The sequence below is a fragment of the Dromaius novaehollandiae genome, chromosome 1 (assembly GCF_036370855.1).
Source record: "Dromaius novaehollandiae isolate bDroNov1 chromosome 1, bDroNov1.hap1, whole genome shotgun sequence".
In the NCBI taxonomy this organism is placed as follows: Eukaryota; Metazoa; Chordata; class Aves; order Casuariiformes; family Dromaiidae; genus Dromaius; species Dromaius novaehollandiae.
This window is the reverse complement of record NC_088098.1, coordinates 62,752,440-62,780,392: the sequence shown is the minus strand read 5'-3', so window position 1 is coordinate 62,780,392 and position 27,953 is coordinate 62,752,440. Positions and strand designations below refer to the sequence as shown.

At 40.2% G+C, this 27,953-nt stretch overlaps 1 protein-coding gene across 5 annotated transcripts in view; it reads left to right on the top strand.

Annotated features, from left to right (window-relative positions):
* Positions 1 to 27,953, top strand: part of FGD4 (FYVE, RhoGEF and PH domain containing 4) — a 119,119-nt gene that overhangs the window by 52,219 nt on the left and 38,947 nt on the right. For 4 of the 5 annotated variants that reach the window (XM_026119742.2, XM_064514460.1, XM_064514453.1 and 1 more), the window contains exon 2: positions 22,022 to 22,186. In XM_026119742.2, the coding sequence (XP_025975527.1) occupies positions 22,022 to 22,186 (165 nt within the window). Of the gene's footprint in view, positions 1 to 6,543; positions 6,754 to 22,021; positions 22,187 to 27,953 lie in introns of those variants that run through there. The other variant, XM_026119743.2, reaches the window with a different exon arrangement.

Below are 27,953 nucleotides of genomic sequence, written 5' to 3'. Positions count from 1 at the left end.
AAGGTAGACTTTTCCCCAGAGAACTGCCATTACAAGTCTTCTGGGTTTTTGCACCGCTAGTGTGGTTGTCTCTTTGGGGCACATGATACGGTGCTTAACAGCTGAGCTGGAAAGAAACAAACAAAACAATGCGATGCAAAAATACTGCTCTTTGCTTTGTAATTATGGCATAGTAATTGTACATCACACCTGCCTGGAGACTGCTTGTCTTAAAGCCTTGCATGTGAACCAGGAGAGCTGAGGAAAGAATAGTTTTTGATTTCAGACCTGGGAGGGAAATGTCCTTATAACAAACTTGTTTCTGACTGGGCTTCAGATCTGGGATCTCTCCTCTGTTTCTCACCTAGATGGGAGCTAGTAACCCTTTTTTAAAAGGCTCTGTTGTAACTCTGACTTTCGTTGTTGTAACAGTACCTGAATTCCCATTCCTAAACTTTTTTTTTTTCCCCTCCTGCTATTCCGTCTGGTTGTTGTACCTTGAGTTGTACCACTGCTTCTTCCTTTCTCTCTTATATGCCTGTGTGGCAAAGCTTGAAGGATGGAGCTTAATGAGACAGCAAACAACTTGCTCTGCTGTTGGAAGGGATCCTTCTCTCTCTGCTGACACTGATGCTCCTCTGAGCTCGTGGGTCAGTTCAGCTTGCTAGATTAACAGAATAATCTAAAAGAAAATGGATACGTTTCTGGCAGGTTAGTGAGCTGGACTGGCTTGCTGCACTGCCAGACAAGACCCATGGTGAGGAGAGGAGGAGCAGGGTGTTCCTGCACCGGCAGCCAGCCAGCAGCTTGGCAAGGCTGTCCTGTTGGGCTGCACGCCGATTCTCACGCCTTGCTTCTCTTCAGGATGTTGGGCAACGGAGTGACTGTCATCCTTCATGTACCCATGCAAGAGCCCTTGTCAACGCCTCGCAGCTACCGCGGTCAATCACCATTAACCTCTTCAGTGGTCAGGGTGTGCCCCGTTGCCATCCCTGGGTGTGGTGTCAGAGCTGAGCTGACCCGACCGTCTGGCAGGGGGACGGGCGGTTGTGCTCTGAGCTGAGCAGCCCTGCAGTCCCCACTGCACACCTGGAGCTTGTCATTTCCTACAAAACACTGGCGCAGCTTGCTAGCCCAAGAGAAAACTGCTCACTTTGCCTGCGGGAGGTGTTCCTGCTGGGCTAGCAGCTTGCGTTAGCTTATCATGGGCTGGACGTTTTTTTAAGGGAGGACATGACTGTAGCTGGAAGGGGGAAATGATGGAAGTGGGATCTGATGCGTTTTGGTAGTGGAGGCATTAAACTGACATGCAACTGTAACATTAACCACATCCTTGGTGCTGTCATCTCCCTCCCTTCCTTGGCAGAAAGGGAAACTACTGAATACTCATGTGGTTTTCTTCATTTGTAGTGCATGGTGGTTGGCTGTCTGATTTTTTTTTCCACTTTTTTATTATTATTATCTTTTTAGCCATTTGCTTTGTTGCCATATTTAGGCTCTGCAGTTTTACTCTCTGTCTTTGGTGATCAAAGGCAGGAAGCTCCCATCGTGTCCTCTGTTGCAATCAAAGAAACCACAAAGCACCAGTGGTAGGACTTGCTTGGGCTCTTGCACATGGCTGAGGTCTCAGTATTCTTGGCAGTGCTCTAAAACGAAGTAGATGATAGTCACCGCTTTAGTACAGCCAGAAGATGCAGGCAGGAGGGACAGTAACAGCAAAGCCACTGACCCTCTTTGTCCAGCAGGCCTGGATCAGTGCAGCGTTCTCCCAAATTTTGATCTAGGCCAGAAAACACTCCTGCCTACCTGCAGCACCGAAGGTGTCCTCGGGGTGGGGATGGGGTGGGGAAATGTGTGTGTGTGCGTGCACACACGTGCACATGCATGTGCCTTCCCCAGGGGGATTTGCAGATTTTATTTTGCCTTTTTCTGGGAGCATCTGTTCAAAACAACAGTATATTTGTAGGTCCACTCCTAGGCAAGTTTAAGTTGTGTGTGTGTGTGTTTTTTTTTTAATTTTTATTTTTTAAGATATGGTTCATATTCAGATATGGTTCATATTCAGCCTTCTGCAGAAAATCACTTGTTACTGATTTGAGATTATCCCAAGAATCAAGAAAAGGGCAGGATATAGAAGGCGGTACAGAACGGGGGGTCAGAGTGGGACAAGGGTGTGTGGTGTCTCGCTAACTAATTCCAAACTGAACCCCTCCGCACACTAGTGCAGGGCTTCTGGGGCAGGCTTTTAGCAGTACCTTGAAAACTATTTGGGGATAGGGACAAAGCATGTTTTCATTTCTGCCCAGGACCAGACTACTGTGTTTTTGAAGTACTGGGGTGTAAAAAAAAAAAAGGAAAGAGGTTAGGTAACAGTGTGAGCCAACTACACCTGCCTTATAGGAGCCCTGTGAAAGGTGCCTTTTAGTTGTTGCTTTTTGCCTTTTTCAGAGTAATAGAGCTGCTTAAAGGTCTGTCACTGGGGAAAAAGGGAGGGGGGGAGGAACTTTCAATGCAGAGCCCTGCTAAGTTGAAGTTCACAAGTGCTCCTGCTGCATTCCATCTGCCAGAGCGACATTTGGGGTTACCAAGCCTTTGGATGGGACAAAAATCACTGTTTCACCATCACTGTCTAGCAGAAACTTCGTATCATGTCCTGATACAGCATCCTCAGCAAAGCTATTCAAGCACTCTGTGTCATGCTTTCTTTCAAAGGAGTTTGCAGTAACAAGCCAGTTGAAGGCAAACATGCTGAATGTTAGTTTGTGATTCACTGTCACATGAGCTAATTTATTTTTGGGGGTGTGTGTCAGTATGCAAGATTGTCCGAGTAGCTCTTGAATACTTTGTTCAGTCTTTTTAGATTTCGTAACAGCACTCATAGTCACACAACTTGTTTCTCAAATCCGGCTTCATCAGATTTGCAGATAAGAATATTCAAAAGATTCAAGTAAATAATTTGAGTTTCCTTATCTGCAAAGTGGGGAAAATAGAGAGAGGGCTTGTGAAATTAGTTTAAAGAGTGCTTGGAGGTGGAAAGCAGAGTAAGTGCTGTATATTTATCATGAGACACTTGTATAAACTCTCAATTACTGGAATGATGGAGTCATACAATGAGCCAATAATTTCAATGTGAGGTAAATTAGTTTCATAGAATCTAACTAGTCTATTATGCATGTCTCTGGACCAAAAACATGCTGGTTTTAGTTTGAATAGTCATTTTATTCATACTATAATCATATTATTCATATATATTCATATTGTATATTCATACTATATACCAGCAAGTACTTAATAGCATGATATTAATTGCCGACAAATGAGAACATTTTATTTTAAATAGTTATTCTCTATGCCTCTTCATCTGCTTGTAGAGCAATTTAATAAAAGTAACTTTATTCTTTAATCAACTTTTCTTTAAAGTTCGCAGGTATGTTGTAATGGCAGGTAAAACAATAGCTGCATCTCTTGTCAAGGAAGTTGCAACTAATATTTGACAATATAACATTAGTGTGCAATTTGTGCTTTGTACTGTTTCTGCTTCTACCCAGAGTAAGCAAAGCTGGATATAAAACTCATGTGTGACCGGGGGAATAGGTTAACGGGATGTCCTCACTGTATCTTTTCTAATCTCCCCCAAATCCCCTTATCTGCTAGCTAATCAAATAGAGATAAACAATTTTTTTACCTTTTTTGAAAAGGAGTTAAGTACGTATTTTGCAGTTGGGATTTGGAAGCTTCTTTGTACCTGTTTTAATGTTAGTGCTTTTGAAAGTGAAATAAAATTCCCAATTGCCTTCATGTTTGTAAAATTCCCTCTCTTTCCTTGAGCAGCAGAGGAGCCGAGGTTGCGAGTTACAGGAGTGCCTGAGAAGTAGGAAGACGTGGGCACGTAGGGGCTGCCCAGAGCTGTGCTCTGTGGCTGTCCTCTGTCTCATGCCTGTCGTGAATGTCAGTGAGCGTGGTGGAGAGCAGCGCTCGGCTAGCTCAAATGTCATCCCTCCCACACATACCATGTTACAATGTTTGTAGCAGTTATTATGTGTATTTCCCAAAAAGGGAGACTCGGTAGGTTGTTTTCATTCCCCCTCCCCGCCCGGCTCCCCCTTCTGTAGTTCGCCTTGTGGGACCCCTTATTCTCTCTCTTCTTGTGAAGGTTGGTAACTAGTATTTACGTGACTGCTTATCTGAACTGTCTGCTTTTTTATTATTTATTTATTTATTAATTTTGCAGCCATTTCTGTTACAGTTTAGTAGCCTACTATGTTGCTCGTCAGAGAATTGAAAACTTAAATTCAGATGGGATCAGCAATAAAAATCTGTCACGTGCTTCCTATGACTTGCCTTCTCTGTGCAAACTCAGGGTAGTCCTTTAAGTCCCTGTCCTGTTCAGATATGATAGTAGCGTACAGTAAGAGTGATGATGTGTCTGCGACTGTCAACAAACTAATCGCTGTACAGGTGTGGACTGTGCTAATAGGGCTATAGTGGTACTCCAATCTGACCCAGTGCTACGCTGTTGCACAGGTATATGTTGCTTGCTTGCATGCACTCAGGTGTCTGTGCCCTGCCTTTTCTCAGGGTCCCATGTGAGATTGCCTGGAAAGCTCCTGGCAGGGCAGGACGGCAGCCATCCATCTTCCAGCCCACGACACCATCCGCTCCTAAGGGCGGTATGTGGTGCAGAGTAGCAGTGCAGTTTTGAAGTTGAGTCAAGCTTATTTGGCTCTTTAGAATGAAAGAATGGGTCATTTGATCTCCCTTCCTTCCCATTTCCTACGTGTGGACTTTGGAGAGGGCATGTGGCAAGGAATTCAGATTATTTTAGCAGATGCTTTTTTCCCTCCTCTGTCTGGGTAGAGGGGTAACCGGAATTTAGAAAATTGAGGCCATATGTTTTTTCTGGGTTATGAGTAGTAGGGCATCAGAGTGAACAAAGACTGACAAAGTCTCGCTGGCAGGCCACTGGGAAAGCAGTTTGTCTGAAATACAGGAAACTGAGAATAAAATTTATCTTCACTGCAGAGGCTTCTTAGGAGAGCAGAGGTGTTCTGCTGTGTGTTTACTCCATCTAGAAGCTCAAGTGCAAGGCAATCTTTGAATTCTTGGAGGTGAACTTCAAAATGGAAGTGTAACCTGTGCATTGGAGTTCCCTTAGTCTGGTTATAAAATATGCTTGATTTAATCATTTACTCAATTACTGTTACTTTTTGTCTTAATTTCCAGCGTTGATCACCTGGGTGAATGGGATTTGTATGTGCCTTTAAGAAGATGGGAGTTGCTTGCTAGGAGTGTTAAGGATGGGGAATTGCAATCTCCTATCATAGCAGTTTAAAAATAAAAACCCAAAGCAAAAACAACAAACACAAATCTGGGTCTTAAGTGCTAAGTATGGGTTTCGTCTAGATTTCAAATCCATATGTATGGACCTTGCATCTGTTCATCTCAAGAAGAAATATGCACTAAATTTTTAAAATAACAGAAGGATAATAGTTGTTTTTACTGTTTTTGGCAAAACCCCCTTTGTTCAACATCTGTAATAGACAGGAAATAATTAGCGGCCCTACTTCCAGAGAGCTGTCTCCTCAGTGAAAACTGTAAACAAATATTCATAACAATGGATTGTTTTGCAAGTGTATTCCCTGTAACCCTTGGTACTTGTCCTTCAAAGCAGTCCTGCAGAGGCATACTTGTGCATAGCCTTGGACGTGAGGTTTATTAGTTTGCTGCTTGGTGGAAGGGGCTGTAGAGAGATGTGGTTTGGAACAGTGGTTGCAGATGACTTCAGCTGCAGTGAATTAAAAGCTGCCTGCTATGTTCAGATTCATATTATCCAAATTGACAGGGCTGGATTTAAATCCCAGATTCTTTCTCCTGTTGGTATAAGCGTATGCCAGCAAGGGATCTTTGAGAGTTCACATGTGAATAGAAAAAATTTTACTTGCAGTAACTTCTCTTTTCAGTTATTCCTTTCACTTTTTTAAAATCTACATTTTCACAGTTCAGAATTCACTCTAATTAATGTCTTTGTATTCTACCCTTGAGCACAATATCTAGCTTGTGCTATTTTAAAATGGATTTAAAATGTTTCTAATTAATTTAACCTGGGAATTCTGTGCCAAATAAGTTAGTATTTTCAGGACAATTTCTTAATAGTCTTTTTCAGTCACTGCTCTAGTATTCTTCTGTCATGTTTACTTCATTCTAAAAAGAACTTTAAATACACATTATACAATGAAAAAGATCATTAGAAATGAGCACCATGTAATAGAAATGGAGAACTAAGTAGCAACCAGAGAAATGGACTAATCTCTCAGTTAACCTTGATACTGCTTTATTTTCAAAGAGCAGTGCAATCGGTAGTAACAAAACTTTCAGGGTAGCTAAAGCATTAGACAAAACAAATTACAGTATTCCCTCCTCCTCCCCCTCCTCCTCCTCCTCCTTTCTCCAGCAGTTTGTAGGTTACATAAGCTGATTTTTTTGTTTTTCCTCTTTAATAGTGAACAGACTTTACTCTTCCCTCTAAGCTGACTGGTTTGCATGCTTACGTTTTTCCTCTCAAAACAGGCTTGCCTTCAAAGAGGAGGAGCATATTATAATTGAAAGACCCAGCATGTAGACTGTCAGCACATATTGAACATCTGGTGAGGAGTCTTCTCTGGCAGTTTATAGGTCTTGTAAATAGGATATATGCAAGTCTGTCATGGGATTATTACCCTTGTGAAATCAATTCCTTGTGCAGTGGAATGTATTTAAAAATGTCTTCTGAACCAGGTAAGATTGAATGGGATGCTTCTGTTAAATCTTAATCTCTTCAAGACTTGGGGGTATTTGTGTCCAGAGATGCACAGAGTTAAACTTTATAGTATGGTGCCTTGAAGCAAATGAACACATTAAAAATTCAGCTGCTTCCTGATGTAATACAGTTGGAATGTCATGGTGTCTTTTTGCTCCTGCTTTAAGTAAATTAGCTTGCAGTTTCTTGAACTGCTTGCCTAATAAACCTACTGTGCAGCGAACCATGTTACTTTTGGCTCGTTTTGCCACTGCTTTCACCAGCTCAAGACTTTCTAAAGCAAATCAGTTTTGTGATATTTATAAGTGTTTTCTATTTCTGGCTTATTTGCCGTGTTCATAGAGCTCAGTTTATAGCTGCAAGGTTTCTATAGTACAGTTCTATAAAGCAGCCCTGGCCCTAAGAGATTACATCTCTTACTGTTTTAGGAAATAGGTGTGTACTCCTGGCTTATGCTCAGCTTTTCTTGTATAGTTCTGCAATAATACATTTAGCTTCAATTTACACTACTTTAAGGTATAGAATTGTCTTTCAGAATAAAAGAATATCTTCTTACTTTTCTTCTATTCAGTGAAAGGTTTGTTTTTTTGCATTGCAAATATGTTTCTAACTTAATTTTTAGGCATACTGCTGAAAATATTACTTTACTGATAAGTGACTGTATTTTTCAGTTTTGAGAGAAGCTCAACTTAAAGTAAATTAAATTAAAAGGTTTACCCAGCCCTAACAGCTTAATATAAGAAAACAAATATTTTGAACTACATTTTTTCCACGGAGCTGGAGATGAAATAGGTCTGTGAAAGGTTTGGGTTCAGAAGGCCTGTCTCTTCTTGGAAAGCCCACTGAGACTAAATAGAGTGAAGGGAGTTACTGTATGAGTGTGTTTGAGAAATCTGTCAGAGAAGCTTGAAGTAGACGCATGCAAGTATCTCTACCCAGCTCTTCTGTTTTTAGTATTTGTGGGCATCTACTTTCTCCTGGGTAGAAAGAATACTTGTTTTGAAATCATTCCGTTGGCTTCTTATCTGTTTTATGATCCAATTTGAAATTGCTCTTCTTCTAGATTTTGTTAATCAACCTGCAGAATGGGAAGATCAACCTTCCTCCAGCTCTTTAAGTATCGTTTTTCTGTATCCTGAGAAAATCTGTGTGTGGATGTAGGAAACTTTCCTTCATCAATCTTGCTCTTTGAAGCTGTTTTCTAGGATCTGTAATGCATCCGTTCTTCCTACAAATGTATAAAACCCTCATGGATTTTCAGGAAGCTCAGAGTGATGCTGTAACTACTATTTCCATACTACAGCTCATCTTCCCTCTCGCCCTTTGGCTTCCTTGTGGGTTTTTCTGTTTGCAGAGGCCTATAGTGCATACTTGCAGAACAGTGGCAGTCTGAATGTAACATTTACTGTGAAGCTGTGAGCTCTGATTTTGAGAGATGAAACATGAAATACAAATGTATTTGTAGGTGCCATAAGGTGGTATAGGTTATACCCTTATGGTATTTTTCAGGCAGTCACTTTTCCGAGACTCCAGTTAGAAGCTGTATCAATGCAGTTAGTGCGATAATGGACTATCTAGCAAACAGCTGGCTTGAAGGGCAAAAAACCTGAGCTGCTGTCTGCCTGCAGAGTAGCATGTAGATGCCTTATCATGTGACCTTTTCACAGTGGTATCAGGAGACCTTGATACCATATAGACAGTATGCATAGAAAAGATGACACCAAGTAGTTCCAGTTTGTGCAGGTTTGAAATTGAGTGGGCAGATATCCCTTGACACTCCTACATAGGAGCTGAAAGAAACTCTGAGTTACTGCTTTCTCTATCACTTGCCTAAGTGCTGGCTGCTTACAGTCAGAAATAGGAAGAATTCCTTTCAGTGTTGACTACTGGAATTGCACACCCGAAGGGACCAGCATAGGGTACTCATACAAGGATATAAATTCACATGTCAGTTTATTCATTGTTCAGCCATGCAATTGAGGCTGTGTCCAGGTGCCTGAGCAAAGCAGTTTTTCAAGTACCAAAGGCTTGTAACAAATAAGGAAAACACTAGAAACATGTACATTTTCTGCGGCTCTACCCGTTTTTGAAGATAGGAACTTTACAGATTTTGGAGGTGGGGGGTCCCTATAAAAAGCATCACTGAAAAACTGGTTTCAAGCAATGTAGGGTTAAGAGGCTTGATGATACCTTGACCCAGAAGTCAACAGAGAGCTAATTGTTCTCATTCGTACCATCAGTACTCTTGGCCGTAGGACTGCAGCACTCAAGAGTCTTCTGTTAGTCTTTTCAGTGATAGATGCTATATGGACAGAGAGTGTCTAATAGCTTAGGCCAGTGCTTGTAAATCTGGAGAAGCTGTTGAGTGTTTACTCAAAATTCAAAGCACTTACGGAATGCTCATTTTCCCCCACTCCCCTCCTCATTTATGTTTATTGTAAAAGAAAAGGTTAAGTCCCTTAAGATTACAGGTTGGGAAATTTAGTGCCTGTGTGTATCCTTAGAGTTTGACAGGCAACACTTGACCTTGAGAAAGACAGAAAGGGTAGGTAGTTAGGAAACATAATCTTTGCTTTAGATTGTCATAAAATATTCAACATATTGTAGCTTCTCCTGCTTGCTTGCGAAGAAGCCCTTACAGTTATGACCTGCTCACTTAAGAAACAAATCAAAAAACCCCAAAAGCCAAAATAAAAAAAAATAATCCCACCTGAGTGAGATGGTATCAGGTGGAGAGGAATCATAGTATTGCTAAACCTTGCCTCAAACAAATGGAATTTTATTTATTTATTTATTAAGAATAATTTCACAGATTTTATTTGCTCACTGTTTTGGAAGACTTTCCTTCCCAATATGAAAGCTGCTGGGTTTTTTAATGAATATTTTGATGTTCTTTCTACTGATGCCAGAAACAGAGGCTTTACGAACAACAGTAAATATTGCACAGAGTCAGCAACATTGTGCTGGGCTGTAGTTCCATGAAGAGCTCAAATGATCTAATGGGTAATCACTGCCAAAAGGCTGCCCAGGCCCTCCCTGGGACTTTCCCAGACTTTTGGTCTCTTCCACGAGCCAATGCAGCTTGCTCACACAGCAGAAAAATACTGTGGTAAAAATGATGTACCTTTTTCTGCTGTGTGCAGGAGTAATGTTGGCCTAGAGACAAATCCAGCAAGCATTAGAGCTGGCAAGAAGTAACCAATGGGAACTAAAGGAGTGTTAAGGGGAGGAGGGGAGGAAACCTCCTGTTCTTGGTGGGGGCTGTCTCACGCTGTCTTGTGTCACTGCATTTTGGTTTTGACCAGACTTTTTTCTCTGCCGGAGAACCTTAAACATTTTCATTTTCAAAGTGGAAGTACAGTGCTTGCAAAGTGAAAGGATGCAAATGTTGAGAGCCTCCTTCAGACATGTTGGACAGCAGTTGAGTTATAAAATTATTTCTTTTCATGAGATGTTAGTGATTTTAACGTATTTTTACACTGTGACCTTTTAAAAGAATTTCCTATCCGTTTGCATGCTCAAAGACAGGGAAGCTTTTGAAAAGTTCATGTGACTGTTAAGCTTTTTGGAACAGTGTGGCAAATATCCGTTCAAGTCTGCATCAAGAATTATTTTAATTTCCCAAATTAAGAAGCTGTATGAAATGACATTTTAAATTCATCATACGGGGTTTTTTTAGGAATATATTTTAAATATGTTTTGGAAAAGAGAGAAGAGAACTTTATAGAACTGTTGTGAATTTGTATCTCCTAGACAGTTCGTAGCATAGAATGTGAAGCTCCATCAATGCATATTATGTTCAAGGGCTGAATGTACTGATGTGCAACTCTGTTAATCTGAAGTTACTTCCGTAAACAGCACAAACAGTAATCTCTGGCAATTTAGGGCTAGGGTTTTTTTTCCCCCCTTTTGATTCCAGGGCAACATGTGTTTGACTTTCTTTCATAAGGTTGGTTATAGACTGATGAGTAGCATGAAATGGTTGTCTCTATCTTGTTCTTTACAGGCAAAAGAGCACATAAAAACTGGCATAGTAACGGCAGGTTTTGAAGTGCCTGGATAAGGAAGATCCTTCTTGAATAATTTCACAGGAAGGCCCTTAATGTACTTAAACCAAGCTTTTTGTGGCCATTCTTATGTTTTTTTTCAACCAGGTCAAAAGCAGGAAGCTCTTGAATTCTTGTGAAGAGTCCAGCTTTGGGTTCTTTATATTTCTGTTTTGGTGCAGTAAACATTCCCAGGGAGCCGCTTGTTTTTCTGTGTTTTGTAGATGATGGTTGTTAATTACTTGGCAGAGAGCGGGAAGCGCTCGGGGAGCCTGACGACGGGCTGCGTGCCCCTGACTTGGGGAGGAAAAGTGTTGGGAACTGAGCAGCTGGGGTGCTGCACAGCTGCACTGCTCATACTTACTTAAGGGACTAGTAACCACATGCTTCTCTCCACCCGCTCTTTGTTCTTTATCAAATTCATACTTCTAAACTTACCTTTAATCTTTTAAATAGCAGAAAGCGGTGCCTGGTATCCTGTTGTAATGCTGTTGTGTGGTGCGGGCCCTGTGGCTGATTCTTTAATTAAGGCATATTATTTTAAATCTCAATTCACCTTTTTTAGAGAAGAGGGATTTTTTTTTTCCCTACTGTTTGTGCCAACACTGACTGTTCAGGTATTATGTGGTAAAACTAACATGATCTAGTGGCTCCTTGCTTCTGAAAAGGCAGTCCTGCCACCCCACACACACACATTGGCACTTTTGCCCAAGCTCGGTGCATCCAACCCCATAGTAAAATGAATGAATGAGTGAAATTGGGAGAGAGCTCTTTGCTTTTTTTGGTGGGGTTATGTTTCCCCAGCTTGGATACATCACAGCACTGATGGGAAGAAAGTGGTGGGAGCAGGCACCCGGGAAGACGGAGGGGAGCGGGTGAAGTGCCCGTGCCGTGCTGGCTGGCTCTTGCATGGGCTCAGGCTGCCGAGCTGCGCCCGCTCTCAGTGCTGGCCGGGCACACGTTCCTGCTTCAGTAGTTGGACGTGGGAAGCGGTTTCCGTCTATCAGTGATTATTTTATTGGCTTGTATTGGACACTTGGCTTCTATTTGGATCTTTGGCTGTTCTGCATTTCAGATATATTCTAAATTTATGTATATCTTTAAATTACTTGGATACTTTCTGTATGTGTGTGTATATATATAAAATAATATATATATATAAAACTTGTGTTCAGATCTTCTGAAATAATAGTTGTGAGTTACAGTTCAATCCTTCTGTAATTAGATAATTTTTTCCTTGTGTCTGTGGTACTTTTTTTTTTCTCTGCATCCTGTTTCTAAACATATTTGCTCTTAGTAATCTATCTTCTATTAATAGAAGTAGCTGAATTCAAAGTAGCTGTAGTAACTGTCTCAAAGCATATGTATGTTTTCTAAAATAGCTGTAAGGTGAGATGAGAGGAATCTGAAAAAACTGCGTAGATAACTGGTCAGAATGGAAAATCAAGATGTCAGCAATTGCCCTGTTAGAGAAGTCATCTTATGTAGTTGCAGTGCGTAGTGAGCAAAGGGATGAAATTCATATTTAGTTCATATTTCTCAATGTGTTTTGAAAACCTGTTACGGAGTACTTGCCTAAAATTGAAATACAATATTGTTTCCTAACAGGCTCTAAATTATAGAAGGGGAAGACTTCTTTCATTCTCTGAATTATCACTGCACTCACATAGTAATTATATTTTAATATGTCAATTTGAATAATTACAGTTTTTTGGATATGAGACAATTATCAGCATTTTTTTCTTAGCATGACCCAAGTGCTGGAGGTGCTCACCTTGATGTGAAATGTTAGGCTGAGTTGATGGGTACAGTGTCATGCTTGATTATCCTGTATATGATACAATGGAAAAAAAAGAATCATCTTAGGACCTGACAAATAAAGTGAAAGAAACAGGGCTGAGTGCCACAAGCTTTGTTCAGGCAAGGGATTCTTCCGTGATCAGTGAGTCTGCATACATGAATGGGGTGTCTTGCTTACAAATAGGAGCTCAGGATGTTTAGAAAATGATGGTTGGCCTCTGCGCAAAATATGCTGAAGTCACTTGAAAACTCAATGAAAAATTTTCAGCGTTAAGTAACATAATCATGGAGGCGACGTTTTGCACCTTACACAGTTCTACCAAGAAAACTAAAAGGAGAAATTACTTTAGGGAAAACTCTGCAGAGGTGCTTGCAGTTAATCTTTTCTCATGGTCTTGGGCTTCATAAAATAGCTATTAATGCGGTAGGAACTTAAGAAAGCCGCACAAACCTTACTCAACCCCTTCCTTCATCAAATGCGCAGGAAGCCATAAAAAGCTCACAAGGACAGGGAGGGAGGAAATGACCCTCAGAAACAATTCTCGCTAAATTTACCATGATTGCTATAGGGGAAGAGACTGAAATATGTGGTCAGTACTTGCCTGTGGCTTTGTAAAACATGGTCATGCGAGAAGCAGTTCTTGGTGAAGGTGGCTGTCATGTGTTATGGGACTGGCAAAAGGCTGTGTAGACAGGGACAGAGTTAAATTACTTGGATCTCTGGGTGGGGTAGAAAAGAGACATTTAAGAGCAGGGTAGCTGACTTTCTTAGGTTTCTTATCCTGCAGTGAGGAAAGTGTTGCCATTTCCTATACCCGTTTTCTTTTTTGGTAATTTTTTGAGGTAAGCTTTTGAGGTAAGTTCTTGGCTCATGGCTGTAGGATCAGAAACCTTGGTCACCCTTAAGTTGTGGAGGTTGGCTTAATAAAAAGGAAGACAGTTCTGGCCAAAGCTGCTTAAACAGGTATTGATATTATTTATGGAAAACAAGCTATAAAAAGTCTCCACAGGTAAAAGAACACGATTGCGTATTTGCTTTTTAGATCTTGGGCTTGCTAGTGATTGTTCAGAGACCAAAGTATAAACAGGAGTTGGAGGGAATGTTTTGTGATACAGGAACTAAGTGTGTGAAAGAATAGTTCTTGATCCTGTAAACAGAATTTGTTTTACTTGGAGCTCTCTCTTTAATTGTGCGTATTCTGGAGATGCGGCTTGAAAGCTACTTGACCCTGTTCCCATAAGAAACCGCCAGTATTCAATAAATAGCTGATTAACCACTGTCATCAGCAAATCCATTGTCACAGTGTATGAGAGTGTAGGCGACTCGGAAGAGCCTTCATGTGGTAGATTGTGTGTTTCTGGTTGAGGACTTCAGCCATAAGCTGCTACTTTCAAACCAGAAACTGAGCATTGGCAGCTGATTTGAAATCCGTGGCTCCCAGTCAGGGGAGACGCAGGCGCATTTCAGCCGAGCTACGCTACTGAGCTAGCTACTGCTGCCTGCTCCCTCAAGCTCCCTGGCTCTCCTTTGGAGGGAAGAGCAGCAATGACACATCTCTGGAGGTCCTGCCATCTCCAGCAGAGGCTCGGGCAGTAGCAAGGCCCAAAAGCTTGCTGCCTCCCCTCCCTGTGTTGTGTTGCATACGGTGAGGGAAGAAGGTGGGAATGAAAAATGAAAGCAGCAGTGGTCAGGAATAAGGTGGTCACATGTCATCTCAGTGGCTTATGGCCTCCGCAACCTGGCTAGTGTGCTCTTCACCCCACTGTAAGTCCATCCCAGTGGCTGTCGGTATCCCCCAGCTCTTGCCGGGAATGTCCCTGGCTAGTCGTCCTCCACCCCTGCAGTCCCCAGCATCATCTCCCCACTTGTATCCTCCAAGAACTGGGTGACTAGACGGCTGTGGCACTGCTAGACTCTGCAGGCAGAGACAAAAGCAGTGGTCCAGCGGGGGAAGGCTGTCGAAGATGATGACAGCAGGGAGGCTTGTTTCCAGAAGGCTTAAAAAAGTGTGGCTTTAATCCAGTTTTAAAAAGCTGTTTACTCTCTCCTTTTCTGTTTGATTTTTATACGACTAGTTAACACTGATTGTATATACCACTTGGACTTCTGTTTCTTATCAAATTAACTTTGTTTTTAAAGGCTCTGCATGTTTAAGATGTTGGTTTTCAACCTGCTTTGCATTTTTTACCCTCTTGTTGCATTTCCATATTTCTGAGTCCAGAATGTGTCCCTTCTGGTGAGCAATATATTGTAACCAATTTATGTTGCATGGAGAAACTGTAATTTCTGCTAAGGAAATCATTTTTTGATCAGTCTGGCAAAGTGCCATTTCAAGTCTTGTACAGTGCTTTTCTTTCATTGAAACAGCATCAGCAGCACATGTTATGTTATTGTGCTAATCCAAAATTTAGACAAATGTTGGAAGATAAGCCTGTTAATTGCTGACTTACTCATTTTAGCAAGAGTAAGAGGAGACGCAGAGGTTTGCCTGCATGGAAAAGGCTGTTAGATGAGAGCCAAAAGAACAAAGATCACAGCCAGACAGGGAAATGGACTGAGATACAGCGAGTCTCCTGCTGTATACAAGTTAACCAGTGTTGGCAGGACATTTGTAGTGAAATCTGAAATTCACAGTTCAGTCCTTACTTTGCATGATGTGCAGTATACTGAGGCTGAGATCAGAAGATTATTGGTGTTAAATCTTACTTTGTTAATATTAAAGTGCTTCCTTTTAAAGCTCAGACTTTGTGATCCTGCTAACCTGCTAACCTATTTAAATGTGGTGGCATCAATAGCTGGTAACTTGGCAAATTGTAGCTCTTTAGTAGCAGCTACTGTGAGCACTGTTTCAGTCTAACAGTGATCGGTTTCTTCTAGCCAGAGCAACCATGAAGCTTGACAAAACTGTGGACAGGCAGCATTTAGCACTCAAGTCTCATGAATACCCACAAACCAGACCAGTGCAATAGTGTCTCATCAGAGGCTGAGCAGATATGGCTGTGCACACACTTTGAATTCAATTCTGTCACTAACGCTCTGCATAACCTACCTGAGCTTATTAGATGTGAAATTGTTTCAAAAGTCAAAGCTGTTTCTCTTTTGCGTGTCTTGCATGGTTAAACTTGCTGAACTTTGTTTTAGTTCTGCTTTTGTGTTGTCCCTCTGTGTATTGTTAGAAGTAACTTGTGTGCTCAGTATTATGCGTGGCATAGTTTGGGAGCCTCTCTTCTGCAGTACTGCATGAACCAACTTACCTACCCAGGAGTTGATTTTTTTTCTTGTTCCCAGAAAGTACTGGGTGGCAAGTATTTGGCCTTCCACTCCAGTTTTAAGTTCAATATTGTTTCATCTATTTAACTTCACCATCACTGAAGTGCGGTCATTGAACAAAGAGGGAGCAGTATCAATAAACATTTTGCTGTCTACAGTTAATATGTACCATATCTACTTGAAGATTGATTTACTGCTTCCAATAAATCCTATGAAAGGGAGGATGAGATTTGTTTGGTAATCCTAGGAATGTTACCGTACCATGATATTAGAAATAACAGCCTTTTATGCATTGCACCCACATTATTCCCAGCAAGTGGTCTATCTCCTTCTGTTGAACTTTAAAATGATTTCTTTTTGCCTGCGTCGGAATAATAGCTTTGCAAGAGAAGACGTACATTTTTGCATTTTGCTTGTGTGTGTATCTGAACTAATCACTTACCAGCACTTGATCTGTATCCCAGGTTTTGCCAAGGTTCCACTCTTCAAACATAATTCTAAACCTTTGTATATTTGCCTTTATTTTTTTGGCCAGCAGCTTCTTGTCCAGAAGCAAACAAGTTTCTTTTTCAGGAAGACATCCTTCCTGACTTCAGCGAAAGTTATTTTTCTCTTTTTACAGCATTGCTTTATCAGCTGTTTGCAGTATTTCAGCAGCGAGTCACCACAATAAATGCAGACTTGACATTTAGTCTTTAGAGCTCATCTGCACGGAACAGAATAGTAGTATGAAGTTTTTGTACTGTTTTGATTCTCCAAAGCATTCACAACTCTGTCATCACCATGATGGTAGAGGGGAAAATATGTCAAAACACAAATGTGTAATTAATTTGAGAGGATAGACTTTAACAGAGTGTGGAGGAAGATTTTTTTTTCATGTGAAAAATTTGGACCTCCATCCAAACTTCCCACTCTCTTTCACCATACCCCTAATTTCTAAGATATTTTTGGATTAGTCCAGAAAGTTATTCTTGAAACATGTTTGATTTTGTATTAGTAGCTTGAACCTCATAGTATCATATGGTTTCCTCGCAGAAACAGGACAATCCTGTGAACAGTACTAAATTGCTGGAAACTTAGTTTTGAGGGCAGGTTTGGACATAGGTATGGACAAAGTACATGACCTAATTTACTAGGTCTCCTGCTCAGGCCTCAGCAAATCTGTATTGTAACTGTATAAGAGTCCCCTGGCTGCTTTCTCGTTTGTGCTGAAGGAACTGCTCATTCTTGTCCTGGCCTTGCTATAGTTCTTGTAGTGTCTAGGGAATGAGTGGATGGGTTGAATTAATCTCTTTATGTGTCAGCACTACTTTATGCTGGTTTAAGCTGATCAGCACATTGTATTGCTAGATTACTGTGGCTAAACCAGTGCTTTAGTTACAGGTTTTGATAGATGGGAAACCAGCTGAGCCTCCATTAAGGTTAAGGCATAAGTAGGAAGGGTGAATTTTGCATTGATGGAGAGTTATATGCAACAGTCTAGCAATGTAACAGCAAGACCACAATCATTATGCAGGTGTTCTTGGGATTTAACGCACTGGGTAGATATAGTTACGTAATTTTAAGAGAAGTAAGGCTGATTTTAAGATTTAATTTTTGCTTCCTGGAGTCAGAGAACAACCGTTTTCCCTTAGGCTTTGGTTACATCCAGAAATTCTGCACTTCTTTCATTCAGAACGTACAATCAAGAGTAGGGTCACCATAGCCATAAAAATGAAACACTCTTGGAACAGCATAGATACACTATGTGCTGTAAGCAGGACTAAAAATACATCTGACAGAAAACCTAACGATGTTGAGTGTCATCCTCAAGCTCATAGAGCTGCTGGTAAGGATCTGTCCCATGCTAAAAAAAATCAGTTTTACCTTTTGCAAATGTAAACAAGCCACTTTTTCATGCTATTGGCATTCCAATCTGACTGATTGTCTAAATCATCATGGCTCCAAGTTATTCCTAATTAAAATGTTCTGAAAAATTAGATAATGCATCTCAGCTTTTAGCATCTGCTAGCTTCAAACATCTCCTAATTTTCATGTAGATGATAAGCAAAACAATTATGTGCTTACCAAATTTACAGTGTTTGTTTTCTTTTCTGTTAGTTAATTATTACCTCCTCTTTCTCTCTTACATTCTTGCATCCTCCAGTTTAAATTTTTTAAAACTTTACCTTCTTTTCTCTCCCTTTCAGTGAATTTTAATCATCCCCAATTATAAGAGGTGGTATTAATCGTATACTAGTGAACACAGAAGCTGACTAGTAGTATTTTGTAGCTCATTGCAGTTCTGCATTGAAGTAAAATCAGTTTTATAATGCATAAGAAAAGAATTGAAGTCATAAACAAGTTTTTCTTTAATTAGATTAGAAACAATTATAATGGGAATCCATTTCAGCCCAGTAGAAGCTGCAGGTTTTTGCAGCCTGTCTGGCTTTTTGCATATGCAATAAGATTTCAAGTAATACTTGCTGGGCAGCATTTGAATTTCTAAAAAGTAGACTGTATTACTGATACTTAAATGGATAACATTAAGCAGCCCTATTGAAATGCATGCCACTGAGTGTGGAGCAAGTATCTGGCTTTTTGTAATGTACTGAAAATTATGCATGTTGGGCTTTTCTTGTAATACAGTTGCAAGTTGTAGTGTTACTAGATACAAATCTGTAGTGAAAATTCTTGCATTACTGCCACAATTTTCTTGTCTACATCATCTGGAAGGTAGTATCTTTCACTGGCTGGAAATCAAGGCTTACATTTCCAGGGATGCTAATTTATGCTTTTTATCAAGAGAACTTGACTACTCAATATTGTATAAGAGTACGGTATAACTATATTTCCTTTGCCTCTTGCCATTCCAGCTTTACATCTAGTGAAAGCTGAACATAACTTGTTCATCTTTATGTGCCTCTGTTATTCTTTGTAACAGGTGCCTTGAGAATGTAGCTTGATTAACGGAGTTACTAGTTTGAAATGTAGATTAAATGTCTGTAATGTTTTCAGTCTCCAGCAAATGTGGCTTCCAGATAGGATGAATAATTTGTATAATGGCTTGTACAACAGTGATAAATTTGAAAACCCCTCTTCCCCCCTGTTTTGTTGAATTATTATGCGTGTTAAACTCCGAGTATGGGTTAGGTCAGAATGCCTCTTGGAGCTTTCATTTTATGTAAGCAGTTGCAAAAGATCCCACTGCAAAGAAGCAGTTTTTTTTGTTGCTTGTATTACCGTGGAGACACTTATAACATGGCTTTTGGCCACTGAGTGCAGCTGGTACCCTGTCCATCTAGCAGAGGGGGAACACAGAAAAAATCTATTCTTAAAGCAGCCTAATGTTTTTGCATTAAATATCTGTTTTCAGGCCCTTGCCAGCCTTTGTATTAAAGCTGGATTTTTTTGTATGTTAACCAGGTACAACCCACGTTTGAATACTTGAGGGACCAGGGTTGCATTTAAGTAATTGCTTTAAGCTGATCTGAGTAAAGGCGGCTGCTGAGAGGAGCTGGATTGCTCCCTGCCAGCTGTACTCCTGACTTGTCCCTTGTGCCGGCCATCGTGCTGGAGCGGCCCAGAGCTCGGAGGGTTCGTTGAACTGGTCTGCTTAAAATCTAGTCTGGCTTGAAAACAGGGTTTTCAGCAGCTCGGCTCACTGTGTGTTTGAACAAATGCTAGCGCTAGCACTAGCACTAGTACAGGGGTAGTGGAAAGGTGAAGCTGGAATAGGCAGAGACAAGGCGGGAGGAGGAGCAGCAGGCGATAGACCTGCCCTGTTCAGCAGCAGCCCCAAATCTGTGTTGGCTTGAAGCAAACAGGGGTCATAACCTTAAACAGGAGAAAGTGTGTTGATAAAGTTATATGTGTAAAATACCTTACTATGTCGACGTTGACTGTGCCTTATTTTCTTAGGGAATCCTTTTAATAGAGAATAACCTATCATTTTGATGGAGATTTCCAGGCTTGGTCTGAGCAGTTGACAGCAGTGACACCCCTTATTGGGTTGCAGTTGTAGAGATGGAGAACTTTAAGATGTGTATTAACTGTCAAATCTGCAGTCAAAATAGTTTTCAGAAAGCTCTTAGGCAAGCCTGTGCTTTTATACCTTTGCGATGGAAGTGGAAGCATGATCATGGTGTGGATTTCTGATCTATATTTAAATCCCTGCCTGACTTGTGTGACCCTCTGATCCCGTCAGGAGCTGCTGTTTCTTAAAATTGCTTCTGAGTTGGAAATTCCCAAACTGAAATATGAACTGTTACGATGCAGCGTGGGGGAGGGGGAAATGCAGCCCGTCAGCTCTTTGAGGGAGATGGGGACAATTTGCTAGAACAACCCTCTGTGCCATCGCCTTGGCCTGTCCGAGAGCTTTCAGTACTCCCATCTTGGCAGGAAAGGCAGAGCTGGCGTTTCAGGCTCGTTCTTACGTCCTCAGGAACGGTCTGGGACAGAGCTCCCGCTGCTGTGGTACAAGCCAGCTTTTTGCGTAGGGGTGACATCCAAGCAAATTAAGTGGAAGAATTTCTACTTAAGATCCCAAATGTCTGAGAAGCTTCTTTACATGGCAGGCATCATTAAATCAGTGGCATCGCCCTAGGCCTCGTCACCTTTATGCTCTTGGAAGCTCCCCTGTTAATTGAGTGAAAGAGAAGAGGGGACGATGGGGTCCTGCAGTCTCAGGGGTCCTGCACGCCCTGTGCTCTGGGTGCTGGCGCCACGGGAGGGTGGCATTGACCACGGCATGGAATGGCGCAAGGCTCCCTGTTTGCCAAGGCAGCTCCTTGATGCTGGGCTCCCTCAATGTTCAAAAGAAGAAAATAACCTCCTAAGAAATAAAGCATGAATACTTCAAAATATTGTTGGAAGCCACAAAGTGTTGAAGGGGTTTTAAACAGTGTTAAGCAATAGCTTTCTCTCTCTCTCTTTCTCTGCTGCTGTTACAGGAATAGGCTAGGTCATTGTTAGGAATGGCTTGATATAGTGGATTTTGCCTTGGGATAGGAAGATGGATTAGATTAGAGCTTCCAAGCTGTGCAGCCCAGTTGTTCAAAAGACATCAGGGGATTGTCCTGTGAAATGGCTGACTGGGTTTTGGATTTGCTTTTTTGAAAACAATAACAACAAAAAACCCCACTTATGCTTGCATTTCTACCAGTGGAAGCAAGAACTAGGAAAAATGATGGCAAATAAAGATAATAAATTTAAGTGTTCAAACTCTCCCCTAAATTTTATTTGGTTATGTATGTAAATCATTATGACAACACTGCAATAAATGATAGATGGATATTCTTCCCTTCCCTTGCTCCTTCCTGCAAAAGAAGTTGTAGGAATTTTTGATTCGGAGATGGAAAAATACTGACTTAACTGAGATCTCAAGGTCCTTCATAGCATTATTTGCTTTAACTCTTTGATTATGTTCACAGAACCAATTACTTCTACACTCCCCAAAGCGATTGCATACAGATTAGGTTTTTGTGACTGCATTGTAACAATAGATGCTTTTGAAGCAGTTTCTTTTTTGGGGGGTATATTTTGCTTCATTTTTTCATCAGTTTCTAAAGGAAAAAACAGCATATTGATCTCTTAATTAGAATATATTGCATTCTGCCAGGAAGAAATGTAATAGAAGTGTCAGCTTGCTTTGCGCTTTTCTCTCTTTTTTAGTACTTTACAATAGGAGCTCTTTCCTCTCAGATCGAAGTATATTTAGCTAATTTTGAATGCTACTTTCCATAATAAAAGAAACATTTTTGAATGTGTGACTTTTTTGTGAACACTTTGGATGCACAAATAGAATGGCTGAACAAGAATGCTCTTTTTTATAGTTTTGTTGAACGAACACATTGACAATTCAGATAAGAAAAAGTCTAGTAAAGATTGTGGTCTTCCTGTGGGAGAGCCAAGGCTAATCATAGTGGAAATCTTTCTTTTTTTTATATCCAGCTCTTCACAATTTAAGCAATATAACAAATTCTAGTGAAAGGCAAAGCATGTTTCAGTATGAGACACTGTTCAAGGGTGAAGGCAAGTATTTTAAACTCTCTGAAGTGTTAGCACTTAACAGGTATACTTATAATCATTCTACCTTTTATTTAATCCTGTTTGTAACTCTTGATTTTTTTGTACATACTTGTTTTTCAGGCAGCAGCATCTGTCCAAAGTTATTAATATCGTCTCAGTCTTGTCCAGCGAGTGCCACAACCAGGCTAATTGAGCAGAATGTACACAATGAAGCGGCTCAGGGAATAAATGGAAGTGTGCCAGTCAAACAGTCCCCACGTACAGCTTCAAATCCAAAGCCACAAGGTAAGTAGTCTCAAATACATCAGTTAGGTAAATTGCTTTTCAGCTTATGCTTCAAGGCAATTGCTGAAACAAAGTAGAGCACCTTGAAAAAACTATACCTCTCAGAGAGAAAAGATAAAGAAGATAAATAGGTTTCTTACCTACAGGTTGAGATTACGTATCTAAACCTCAAACCATCTTTTTGTGTGGCCTTCTCAGTAATGTTGATGATCCTGCTGAGGCTGGACAGAAGCAGAAGTCAGCATTTTCTGGAAATCTTGAATTCAAAGAGGACCTGGGCTTCATGTCTGTCCATCCAAGAACTTACTGTTTGGAATGACGTAAATAGGAACTTCGTTCATCTCAACAGAAAAAAGAACGAGTTTTGAAGACTATTATCATCCTGTTCAATAAATTAGTTTATACTGGTGATATGATAGAAACTAGGATCACTGTTGCCTGTAGTGAATTTAATGATCTGTGTATCAATCCATGGAAAGCTGCATCCTGAAGAATTTTGCATCAGTGCTTAATTCATCTTAGAATTAAGGGGGAAAGAAACTTGTTGGGGTGCCAAGAAAGCTTAGTTTATTTAGGGAGTCTAAGAGCAAAATAAAGCTGTATTTTTTGTTTTTTTTGTTTTTTTTTGTCTAGAACTTCTGGTAAAATATCTTAGTTTAGTGAACCATACTGGCTGCCATATGTAAACATCACTCATCTGAGTGGCCTTTCTGCACCAGTTCCTGGGGCTCTGAAAAACATTCTCTGAAGCCAGATTAACAAAAGAGCAGATGTTGTTCCCAAGAAAAATATTTTAGAGATCTGTTAATGGATAAAGAGAATGAGCAATCAATAAAAAGATTTAAAACTTTCAAAAGCAAAACCAGCCTGCTTATTGTAATTATAGCTGTTAGATAAATTAGGAGTTGGATAACATTGAACCACATTCATTCAAGTAGTTATGCAGCTGCTGTTGCTCTTTCCTAGCCATGATTTCTATGTTTATCTCAAAAGTGCTTGCTCCAAAAAGTGGCATAGCCAGGAATAATGTTGTAGTCTAAGAAATGCAGCTGTGCAGATTACATGCAATAACACTGTTGTAAATAGTATTTTGTGCATGCTCTGTTCATGAGCCTGCCTGTGTCTTTCTCCATCTATTCCTCTTAAATATATGTGTCATATCAAAGTTATAAAGCATACTTTTTTTGGCTTTCTTTGTTCAAAAGAAACAAAGCAAAACAGAATGAAGGAGATGAGTATTTGGGAGTCCGAATGATCCCGGCAAAATAAATTACTTTAGTTTATTGATTTAAACGTGGTTGTTAAACGTTTTTTAGCAGCTTTTAGTGTACATGTACAGAACAATTTTTGTTTGATAGTAGTAGGATTGTTTTTTCCAAGTTGTTGCTCTAGCCATGCAAATACTGAATGTCCTTTTGTAATGAAAGAAAGTAGGATCACAAACCTGAATCGTAATGCCAGTGTGTTTGGTTTTTGATGAATTAACCACCAAATGACCTTCATCTAACTTACCAGAATGTATACAATTCAAATTGAGAGATATGAGGTGGGGTAAGTCTATTTTTAGTAAGCTTAGCTTTAAAATACAATAAAAATGTCCCAAAATCTTGCACTTGAAGTGAACCGTGGGCTCTGAACCTGTTTTGTTCTTTACTTAGTCTCCGAGAAGTAGTTTATGTCTTTGGAACCTAATCACTCAGGGCAGCCAGATTGAGTGAATAAATTTCTGCATAGCATCCAATATAAAATTCTTTCCCCTCAATTTCATTTTTTTCCTGGCATTTCAAGGAGAAAGCAAACTATCTGTCTGATATACTGAAAATAAAAGAGCAGTTTTTGTTCCCCAGTAATTCCTTCCATCAACAATTTAGCAATTCATATGTCAGAATTCTGTGTCAAGTGTAGTTTGATTCATGAAAGTCTTTGCAATTTTGGAATAAAGCCTGAAACTGACTGCAAGCCAGCGAGGGAGTTAAGCAGGACAATCTGGCCTGCAGAGAAAGCAGGCAGTCACAGTCTGTACCAGCTGTGAGGGACAGTGCTTTGCCTTTGTGTTAATACAGTGTGTGCTCTAACAAAGTGGAGTAATCCAGATTGGAGGCACTCGGTGGAAATAGCAAAATGCATTAATGAGTTGCAAATCAAATATGATGCTCAAGAGATGGAGCAAATTGTTAGATAATTTGGAATTTGCTCTTACGTACAAATATTTGGGCAGTGATCTGGGCCTAGCACTAACAGAGTGCATGCAGAGTGAAATGAAAAAATTGACTGTTTTTTTTTTTAGGTTCTGCTTCTCCCTGTCCTTTGAACTGAGTTAACTGTTGCATGAGTTTTATATAATGCCTAATTATTAAATATGAGGCATGGAAATTTGTAGAGTAGTGACAGTGGACTAGGAACACTGGTGCAATATAGAGCACTGACCTCAGCTGTGTTTGACCTTAATGAGATTCTGGAATGAAACTTTGCTGTTTTGAGAAAGCATTGACATTTCAACATTTTTACCCTCCTACAAAAATAGTGCCATGGAAATCTTTTGAAGTTTTCTTTAGAAAGAGCTTCCTTTTACCAAAATAGCCAGCAAAGTTTCTTGTCTATGTATCAGTCTTGACTGTACACATCAGTTGCTCATTTAGACTTTCCTAATGAGTGCTTAGGACTACTTGTGAATCTCCTGCTGTTGCCGAAGAGGCATCCTTGATTGGGTTGGAGATGGCGTTCCACCTTCGAAGATGGCCAGGCTTCAGTCTGTGCTACTGTGAGATGGCACAGACACCAAGCATTCAACACTCAGTCAGCTACAACTGAATGCTCAAGTAGCATCAGGCTTGTTCTCCTTTTTCTGTTAACTATAGTTTAGTCGATGACTTTGTAAGTATTCAGTGGCTTGGGCCCAGAACAGCTGAAAGACATCTTTAAAGGCCTGGGATGTTGACTGATGTTGACTGTGCTTGTCTAGCGAAATTAGACTTTTGCAGTTAAAGTTGAATTGAACTAAAACTGAGGGTTATTTCTAGCTACTCTCCTCCAACTGTATGGTACTTTCAGAAACCCGTAGCAATGTCTCTTTTATCAACAAAATTGCTAAAGCCCAGACATTATCTTCAGAAAGGGGAGGGATGAGAGAACAAAGCATACTTGATAATTATTGGTGTTATCTCTTCATGTATTATTGAAAGACACTTGTTTTGATGTGATATAAAAAAATGGAAATATTCATTTTGAAAAAAGAAAAGATGACTTTTTCTCCTTTTGCTGAGTCCAAGTTACTTGTTATTTTGTACTGTTCTTGCTAGTATAAATCTTGGGTATCTATCCAGCTGTGCTCATTTGATCTTCCTGAAGGTGATGGAGCATGTAAGGAGATGATGAAGGATGACTCAGGCAAGGGAGCTTTAGTTGCTGACTGCAGGAACTTTTATATTTTCATTGAATCAAAATGTAGCAGAATTTTTTACCAGCAGGAGTTAAACGGGTAGAGGGGGAATCAGTTCATTAAACTTCAAGAGCAGTGATAAAAGACCTTTGCTAATATGCCTTGGACTCATTAGTGGTTGTTGCACCTATTTTATCTGCTTGTAGCATTATCTCCCATTTTCTTTTGCTTCTATAAAGTTGAATGCACAGCCATAGGCTACAGCTTAAATTCTGATTGTATGTTTTGGCTAGCAATATACAATAGCAGTTATCCAGTTACCTGAGTATTCTGAGGGTTTTTCTTTGGGCAGTATATGCAGTTCAAATCTTCTAATGTAGTCATAATTCTACAGTATAGAAACAAGAGTATTTATTGAGTTGAACAGAGCTCTGTATTGTGCAGTATATAACAATGAGCCAGTCTTCCCATTTTTTCTTTAAGAACTTTGCTGTGTGCACATCAAAAAATAATCTGATTAAAATGAAACACTTCAAAAGTACACTGAGGGAAAAATTAATGGAATTTGTTTTCCATAATCCCTATTAACAAGGCTGACCTTACAGGAAGGTTTGCAGGCTGTTTTATACTGCTGCTTCTTTCCTTTTCATGGATCTTGTGACTGCCCTTTTCCCATTGTGCTGTTTCTAAAGCTTCCAGTAGCCACCAGAGCACCTGATTAGGGGAAATGCTGCCTCTTAGATGCTAATGAAACTAGTTTGCATTAATGAATTGGTGTAGCTGTTTGGTTTGTGGTTCTCCTCTGAAGACACTACAGAGATTTTGAACACATTGGGGTTGTCTAGTTTGACAGGAGGTTCCTGGTGCTGGTACTTGCCCTACTGAAATGCTGCTATGGCGCTTTTATTTTATTTTTTTCTTTAAACCACTGCAAAAGTGTGACACCTCCACAGAATGTCCTAGATTTGATTTTTGTCCCAGAAGGCTCCAGTATAAATAGCTTCCAGCTAACTATTTTGCTTTATCAGCAGACATTAACTCCCTCAAGTTTAATAGTGTTAATATATCCTTGTGTGGATATTAACTTTTCATGAAACGTACAAAAGAGAATTCACCGGGCCGTAAGTTGCACAAAGTGTATTGCAAGAGCAAGAAGTGTTTCTATAAGCTAGCTTAACGCTGGACAGTAAATCCATGCCGTGTCCTCTTTCCTTTCTATCTCCTCCCCTAGGGAAATTGCAATGCCCACGCTCAATTATGTGTCCTGCTTTTTCCCAGCCCGCTTGTCTCACATTTTTCAGCTGTTTCATCGCCTTTGTCAGCGCAGTAAGCTATTCAGCTCTTCGACAATTATCTGATGCTCGTTGGCCTAAATCTGCCAGGCCTTCTCAAAACTCCCTGAGAAGACAGAAAATAGGGGAAACTGCTCCACAGCACTACAAACGTGGATGAGCAAATGTATGCAGCTTCTCAAGAAAGACTTCAGTTAGTACATATACACAGATAGTTACACAGTTTGCCTTCTGCTTGTTTCAGGATTGATTGTAACCATTTGAAAATGATAGTGTTTTAAGTTGTCCTTTCTGTGCTGTATCCTTCCACAAACTTCCTTTTTTGCTTAAGCTATTCCTAATCATAGATATGTTAGTAAATATAAATAAAGCTCGAAAGGACCAAAGATGTATGTATGCTCAGTAAAAGTCCCTGATCTACCTTAATTCTTTTCTTTCTCCCTCCGTTTTTTATTTCATTTGTCATCATTTGTAGTTGATGTGATTGAAGTCTTAGGCATTTTGTGGTAAAGTCATATCTTCATAGCATCCCTCATAGTACTTTTTGGACTACTACTGACACTACAGTGTGGCTATTGGAAGCAGAGTTAAATATTGCCTACTATAAATTTAATGCAATGCAGAGATGGAAAGTTATCCTGTATCAGCTCCTCCTTCAGATCTATGATATTCTATGACAGTATATTTGCAAGAATTTTTTCAACATGATTTTCAAATGTTGGTTCATAGGATTTAAGCTAATTTCTGTGGTGCACAGGTTTTCCAGGTTTAGTCACTAAACTGTTCTGGAGTCAAAGATGCTATGAACATGGCTTTTACCTATCCATGGATTGTATATCCAATACTAACGCTTATTCTTCTGCCTCATGGGATGCACATACTTCTTAATGCCAGCTCCTGTCCCTCTTTCCTTAATGATTGCTCCCTAGGGAGTCTTGTGTACTTGGTTAAAGGCCAATATCCGTGGTACACCCGAATATGGTGCCTGTGGGGCAGTGACCTAGGTCATGAAGGGGTTGGTTTCACTGGCAGGGAATACTCTACTCCTGACAATTTATCCATTCCTTTTATTAAAGGACAAATGCAGTCTCTATTT